General features: G+C 37.1%; 1 protein-coding gene across 1 annotated transcript in view; it reads left to right on the plus strand.

The window, feature by feature from the left end:
• Wdpcp (WD repeat containing planar cell polarity effector) overlaps nucleotides 1–8,382 on the plus strand; it is a 275,150-nt gene that overhangs the window by 109,761 nt on the left and 157,007 nt on the right. Inside the window, exons 3-6 of the mRNA XM_050140767.1 lie at nucleotides 1,895–1,942; nucleotides 2,784–2,834; nucleotides 5,631–5,701; nucleotides 5,963–6,022. Coding sequence (XP_049996724.1) covers nucleotides 1,895–1,942; nucleotides 2,784–2,834; nucleotides 5,631–5,701; nucleotides 5,963–6,022 — 230 coding nt within the window. The remainder of the gene's footprint in view (nucleotides 1–1,894; nucleotides 1,943–2,783; nucleotides 2,835–5,630; nucleotides 5,702–5,962; nucleotides 6,023–8,382) is intronic.

Genomic DNA, 8,382 nt, shown 5'->3' on the forward strand with positions numbered 1-8,382 from the left:
AAAAAAAAAAAAAAAAAAAAAACAGATACAGAAGCTTTAGAACACACTGATGTTAAACTGATCTTGAAAATTGAAAGTATATCACAAGAAAAAAAAAGAAAGGTGAAAAAGTTATCTCAGAAAATAGTTTTCTTCTCTTTTCATACCCATGTTTCTTCTCAGTCGGAATGATTCTCGTTGCTTCCCTGTCTTTAGTTGCCCAGCCAGTCCCTGCTGGCTAGCAGTCTAGCATTCTGTGTCCTCTCTTTCCTGCGCGGAAATCCTCTGACTCCATGTGCTCCTTGGCACAAGTTAGATGATCTCCACGTCGTCTTATCTTTTCTTCCAATACTCCACACCAAGCCGCAGTGCTCTGTGTATGTACTGTGCACCTGCAGGGGCTCTCACATACTGTATCACTTCTCGGGCCAGTCTGCTTATGTACATGCCCTTGTCCTACTTACATTCAGTCCCACTCATCCAGGTACAGGAAGGTCAGATCTGTGCACAGAGTTCCTGGTCCCTTATGATCTTCCTAACTCTATTCTAGAGCGGTAGATAATATTGATATATGGAATGATATTATAATTATAACCTGGAATGTTTTAATAGGAGATATTGCTTGCATATATAATGCCTGCAGTTCTTAGCTTATAGCTTTAAATAACAAGAAACTTTTAAAATTGAAGTGTAACATATGTACTGAAAAGTGTACAGATTGTAAGAATATGCTGTGAACTATCAAAAAGTGAGCACATTCGTGAAATCACTACTCGGCTTAAGAAAATATTGTAAGTGCTCAGGGAAGGGGTCACAGACTCCCAGTCAGTCTTTAGGAGATATTCTCCATTTAAACAACAGACATTCAATTGCGTTCTTTAAAATTATGTCTTAATTTCAAAATGAATAAAGTATAGCTTTAGTATGAGTACTAATATGAACATGTGGGTCTTGAGTATGCTCATATACATGAGTATATCAAGTACACATGACTCATTGTTATGTATTTGCAGACTCAATTATAGCAGCTTTCCTTGTGTTTTCTGTTGGTTTTGTCCATCAGTTTGACAAAGTTTGGGAGGCAGGCAGTCACTAGAGGGCAGCCTGCACTGCTTCCGCTTCACGAGAGACAGTTGTATCCTCCTTATGTTAGTAACTGAGAATTATTTTTGCATGGAAGAAAACAAGTGTTACTTCAATAAAGGAGATATTTCATTATTCATAGACATGGAAAAATTATTCCGTTCTCTTGTTTAAATTGCAAGAGCAGAATCCCTTGGTTAAATCAATCCCAACATCTGCGAAGTCTCACTTTTTCTCTTACCTAGCCCAGCAGAGCATCTGAATTTGAATAGGTTTGGAAGCCTTTTGACTCTAAACAAGTTTCAGATAATAATTTATCCACAGCTCCCGGTAATCCCCCCTTTCTTCTTGCAGATTTCCTCCCAAATGCTATAGGATAGGAACTAGACTTCTGAGCTAAATTGGAGAAAAGCAAGCCACAGCTCGGGATCCAACAGCTAGGGCATTTTCTTCCATCCACTGACTTCATTTGGCATTGCTTAGTGGCAGTTCCTTTTGGTAGCGCCCTGTGAAAAATATCAGAGGAAGTGTGAAAGAGAAAACTTGGTCTTCCTCGACTCAGTTCTTCACTAATCTTTCCCCATGCCATTCTCGTTCTGTGTGTTTCCTCATGCCATTCTGATTTCTCATTAGATGATAAACTCTCCAGTTTCTGCAGATCCCTAGAATAGATGAACCCATGTCCAGATGCTTTTGAGCTATTTTATTTCTAGTAACATAAGGAGACTGTTTCTGCTCTCCTCCCCACAATTCCCTCTGATATAGTATGATTTGGCTTCTTATTCTCCAGAACTTTTTACCATAATTTAATGTTATTTCTTCCTTTCTATAGATAGAGACATCGGCGTCTACCAGTACTATGACAAGAAAGATGCGCCAGGTAAAGTACTCACCTGTTCTGTTTAACTGCTTTTATATATGAAATATTCTGAGCAATGAATTAGCAACATTAAAAGCTCTGTATTTATGTCTTAGATAAAAATCCAAACTTTTAAGAGCAGTCACTTCAGGTTTTTTAAAGAGAAAAAAATGCTAAGGTTGATATCTATCTGATCTATCAAAAAATAAAGCAATGCCGAGAAAAGGCTGTAGAATAACATGAAAATGTTCATTTTGTTGCCGATCAGCCTGCTATCAGGACGGTCTAGTCACATTTATTTATTGGTGTCCCAGCAGAGGGCATTGTTAATGCACTGGTCCCCGTGATGCTGGCCTCCTGGATCCTCACCTGATATCTGAAATAGACATTTCTGAGTGAATGATCAATTTTCCTTATCTGATTAATCCTGTTAATCCCAGAAGTTTTATGATGGGCCGAAAGGTCTTTCTAGCTAGAGTTACTTCCTGTTCTGTTCCTCATTGAAGTGGGGGCTGTGCGAGCATCCTGTGCTTAGCATGGCGGTTAATAGGCTGACTTCAGAGCTCTGATGACAGACTGCAGCAGCTTCTCTCTGGGCTCGGTTGCAGTTCCCTTTCCTGTCTGATGAGATTGGGAGCTCAGAATATTGGCCCACCTGTTGTGCTGTATAAGCCTTTTCACTGTGCATTAAGGACACGGCTCCTATGGCATGCAAACACACATTGTCACATTCTCTCTCAACTGTCCTCTTAAAAGCTTAGCATCGTGTCTGCCGCAGTCTTTTGTATGTGCCCACTAAACATATAAGATGCTCTAATCAGAACAAATTCCACTTTTCTCCTTTTCATCTTTCCTTCGCCAGTGTCAGCAACAGAGCATGGTAACTTAGAAGAGAAACAAAGGCTGGCGGAATGTAAGTTCACCTTAGATATTTTTGAAATTATCACAAAACAGTGTTGTGTTACAAATTAACTGTTTCCTGCACAAACTGTAAATGCTATTCTGTCCACATTTCTTATAGTTACTAATTCCTATTGCTTATTGTTATGAACTCATGAATAATAATTGTATTTGCTAGACTTTTCTAATTTAAATCATTAAAATCTTTACTGTGTACAATTTTGGTAAGATATGTGCTTAGGCAAACAAAAGCTTAAAATTAAGTGTATTTTTATTTCATATTTTTAAATAAAATAATTTATTTAAAATGTTTAATTGGCTAACAAAAATATAAATGTTCAAGGCATACAACATGATGACTTGATATATCAATCATGCAAGTTCTATGGTAAAATTTATTATATCACCTCATTTTTGTGTGAGAAAATGATTATAAATCTTGCTTAAATTCTGATAACATCTAATTTTTTATGTTTTACCTAAATTGTTAACATATTTTATTACTTATTTTTAACGTGTGTGTGTGTGTGTGTACAACATGTGTGTGGAAGTCAGGGGGAATCGGTTCTCTCCTTCCACCATGCTGGTTTCAAGAACTGAACTTCAGTTTTCAGCCTCTGCAATGGGTCCTTGCACCTTCTGGGCCATTTTGCCAACCCTGTTGTGTTATTTTAATAAAGTGAGATTGTTCTATTCATGTTTTATTTAGTTGTTAGTCTGAAAGATATAAATATGTTGTATGTATAGACATGGTTTTAGTGGGTTAAAGCTAGTGTAATTTAAAGTTTTACTGGAATATAGCTAGAGCTGAAAGACTTTCCTTTTTTTCCTTATTTAAGTGATTGGACTGACATTTAATTTTTAGAATATTGCATTAGTATCTGCAACACATATCTTAAAATTTGTACATATGTTCTACACATCAAAATTATGTTTATTGAGCCAAATAACTGCTGAAATAAGATACATAGCAATTTCTGCTTTTAAATTTAAATATCTATATATGCTACATATTATCTGTATATGCACACACGACATATATATTCATATACACAGTTCATTTTTAGAATTATTAATTATGACACTAAAGATGAGTTCATTTTCCAATGAGTTTAACATGTTATTAGTATTATTCTTGTACCATGTATGTGGTGGGTGCTGGAGATGGAACCCAGGGCTTCACACATGCTGGGCAAGTACCTTAGCACTGAGTTAGACCCCTGCCCCAATTTTATTAATTTTTAAGACAGATATAGTTTTAGACTACCTTTGTACCTCTGCTATATAACCTTTCAGTTGAAACTATTTAAAATAAATTAAAGGTGTATAGTTACTGAATTGTGGCATGGATTTTAGAATTATTTTTTCCTTTTATTAAAAAATAGATTTTTGTCTCATATAATATAGTTTTCCCTCCCTCTCCACCTCTCCTCCCATCAGAATCCACTTTTTCTGTCTCTCACAGAAACAAACAGGCTTCTAACAAAATAAAATAAGATAAAGCAAAAGCTAACAGAATTGGAGAAAACAAACAAACAGAAGGAAAAGACCCCAAGAGAAGGTACAAGAATTAGAGACCTATACATTCACACACTCAGGCATCCATCAAAACACTAAACTAGAAGCCTCTATACACTCCGAAGACCTGGCGCAGACCCATGCAGGCCCTATGTGTGTGCATCCTCAGTCTCTGACAGTTCATATGAGCTTTGCTCGTGTTGATTTAGGAGCCTTGTTCTCTTGGTGTCCTCCATCCCCTTGACTCTTATACATTTTCTACCTCCTCTTCTACTGGTATCCCTGAGCCTTGAGGAGTGATTTGATGGAGACGGCCTGTTTAGGGCTGAGTGTTCCAAGGTCTCTCACTCTGCATACTGTCTGGTTATGGGTCTCTGCATCTGTTCCCATTTGCTGCAGGAAAAAGCTTCTCTTGGCTGAACAGGACATTTATGAGTATAGCAGAATGTCAATAGGAGTGCTTTAGATTCTTTTTTTTTTATTTTTATGTTTTCAAAAAACAGTAGTATTTAGCTGTCCCTAGATCCATGAGATATCTAGTCACAGGTTCTTGGCCATCGAAACAGTATCAGGAATGGGTTCCATTAAGTCCAATGGAGGACAGTAAGGCCCTGAGTAAATCAGATATTGGTTGGTTTACTCCCACAAGCTCTGTGCCACCATTGCACAAACACGTCTCTTAAGTAGGACACCATTAGAGATTAAAGAGTTTGTGGCTTAGTTGGTGTTTACATTTGAGAGAATTATTTCAGAGAACATTCCTAATGCCTAGTTGTTAAAACTGAGATTCCCTTTTTTTTCTGAGCTGGAGTATATAGTGCTCTGGTCATGTTTAAATTAATTTCCCTCATATTACTTTTATGTTCTCTTTCTTTTCCTTACCACATTTAACTTGTTAATGAGAAGTTTCAGGGCTGAGTTGGCCACTTGGAGAAGTTGGAATTTCTTTTGGGTTGAACCTTGAATGTTTTCATGAAGAAGTTACTTAAATTGTAAAGTGCAGGCCATTTACTACTAACTATTGCTAGATTCCTTGGCTTACCAAAACTTGTCAAGGGTTCTCTGAGTCTTGTTGGTTGTCATCACAAAATTATAACCAGGGAGATTAGTTTGTGGTAAAAATCTGATTCTGTAACAAAGCCTTTTAAAAGACTGTCATTTAGAATAGAGATGAAGTCCACTTCCTCTCAATTACGGGTGTCTTATTCTAATCCTCTAAGGCACACTGCTAAGCAGAGGATCCTTATTTAAATCATGTTTAACTAACTGTTGTACATGTTTTATTTGCCAGCACGAGATTATCCTTGGACACTCAAAAACAGGCGCCCAGAAAAACTTCGAGACTCACTGAAAGAGTTGGAGGTATCTTTCAAAAGGTTTCAAAAATGGGAACAAACAAATCTGCTTTAGATCATCTTTCAACAGATTTAATTTTCATAAAGGACCAGCTCTCCTGGTGATGACGGCTTTGCTTTTGTCCAGAGAGAGCTTCCCACACAGTTGCGTCTTTGTGTGGCTTGTTGGTCACCTTCCCTTTTTCTCCTTTCTTGAAATCAGAAGCGCTTTAACTGATGATGACAAAGTCTGTAGCCAACTGCACTCTCTCTTTCTGTTGTCCTTCAGGAGCTGATGCAAAGCAGTCCGTGTGTGCTGAGCAAATGGAAGAACAAATACCTCTGTCAGGTAAAATGGTTTGACAAGCCTTCGCAGTGCTTAGCCAATGGAGCTGAAAGCTTTGTAATAGTTGGTATTCTTGTGTTTTGATAGATAATGGAAAAACTTCTTAGGAGTGGATATTTCATAGTTTGAATTTTAGTCATTCTAAAGTGAACATTAGACAGATTGACCTGGGCCACCAAGCTGCCTCAGTAGCCAGTGTGGTCGTGTTGACATACTGCAAGCACTAATAAGACTCCTTGCAGGCAGTGCTTTTTACTTGGGTTTACCTTGGTGTAATATTATATATCACTGGCATAGTTTTTAAATGACTATAACACAATAGGACAAAAACATGTTCAGTATAATATTCTTACAAAAGTTTATGAATACCATGCTTATGGAAATGAGCAAGCAAATAAGAGTGAAACCTAATTTAACCAGAGAGTTAGTCTTGCGTGTTGACCCTCTTAGGCTATATGTGGTAGACACTAGTCATATGTGGCTATTTTTAAATAAAGTTAAATTTCCATTCCTCAGTTATAGCTCTCCCCAGTTTAAGTTCTTGGCAGTCAAGGATGCAGAGATAGACCATTTCCACGGCAACAAGTTCTATTGGACAGCCCCGTGCTCAGCACGCCTAGATTTAGAACATAATCAGGACATCATAATTAACACATATCGGCTAAAAAATAAGGGACAAATAAATGTCTTAGCCTTGTTTAAAAATACCGTTTGTCTGGAAAAAATTTACTTGCTTTTGATAAAAAGTATAATTATAGTTATCTGTATACTTATGTCGCATCACTACTACCAATAATTATAATTTATTTTTGGAATTAAATGTACAGTTTCAATTTTATTTTTTGAGCTTTCCATTACAAATTTTTAAAATGTGTGAACATTCTTGTTTATAGGTCAGGCCCATTTTTCTATCCATAAACCTCCTAAAATCAAATTCATAGTAATTAAAAATATATCTTAATTTACCTCTTTAACAGACTATTTTAGTTAATTCTAGTTTTCCTCTTAGAAAATTTGTTTTGAGCTGGGCTGTGGTGATGCATGCCTTTAATCCCAGTACTCGGGAGACGAGGCAGGCAGATTTCTGTGAGTTCGAGACCAGCCTGGTCTACGAGAGCTAGTTCCAGGACAGGCACCAAAGCTACAGAGAAACCTTGTCTTGAAAAACAAAACCAAAAAAAAAAAAAAAAGAAAAAGAAAAAGAAAAGAAAATTTGTTTTTTCTTTTTTAGTTTTTTCTAAACTGTCCTCCTTTTAGTGATGGAGGTCAGCTGACCTGGTCAGCTGGCATGGATTTCTACTTTCTAGATTGTTTATGAGGCTGAATGAAGATTTTTCAGAACCATAACACTTCTAAAATTCTCCTTAGAACACCCTTCAAAACGATGGTATTGTTTAAAATCGTGCCTTACTTGCATAGAAATATATAATGAGACCTTCAAGCTTGAATATCAAGACGTGCTCCAGTAAATTTTAGATTTAGTTCAGCTTAAACTTGAAGTTCCTAATGCCATACGTAACTCACTACAAAAACAGGCTCAAAATTATTTGACTGGAGGGTAAGCCTGCCACCTCCTTTAAGAGGTGTGCCTCATCGCCTCCACCCTTACTATCACCTGGACTAAGTTGGAGCATGTCAGGCATCTTGCAAAAATGCAGAGGAGCATCCCAGTTAGATGATCATTTTTAGATAGATTTCTTTGCTTTTAATTTAATGACAAGGTTTTTGTGTGTGGTTTACATGTTACAGAAAGGATAGCGTTCATTATTGGATTAATTCAGCTCAGAAAAGAAACATGTTTTAAATGATAGAATAGATGCAAAATTGCTTTTGTAATTTACAGTAGACAGCCCTAGTGGCTTTGACTGGTACACCAGTTGTGGAGGCCCGAAAATGTAAGCCTGTTTCCTCAGTGACCAAAGGTCAGAGAGTTGGAATTTACCTCTAGTTCCTTCAAGGTTGTTGTGCTTCCACCCTAACAAAGGTCTCACCTAGACCTGGAGCTGAGAGTTCTGCTCTTTCAAGGTTATTGTAAACAGGTGTGACTAAGAGCCAGCCCTTATACTCCAGGAATAGAGAAGTAGATAAGTTCCTACCTCAAACAAAAGTCTGAGGATCCTGCTAAATTCCTGTTCCCTTGAGATAACTTGGGATTCCACCTAGGGAATGGTTTGTCTACAAATTGTTTTGGTCTAGGGTGTGGGCATGACTTGGTGACTTGTTTTGTTCTAGCAACAGAAGGTTTAACTGTGGACTAAGCCTGCGACCTTCAGTTGGTATATTCATTTCCTTGTATCCTGTTAATGCAGTTTTTTTTTTTTTTTTTTTTTTTTTTTTTTTTTTTTTTTTTTTTTCAATTAGAA

This window comes from Alexandromys fortis, unplaced genomic scaffold (genome assembly GCF_014885135.2).
Source record: "Alexandromys fortis isolate MF-2015 unplaced genomic scaffold, M_Fortis_MF-2015_v1.1 scaffold_7, whole genome shotgun sequence".
In the NCBI taxonomy this organism is placed as follows: Eukaryota; Metazoa; Chordata; class Mammalia; order Rodentia; family Cricetidae; genus Alexandromys; species Alexandromys fortis.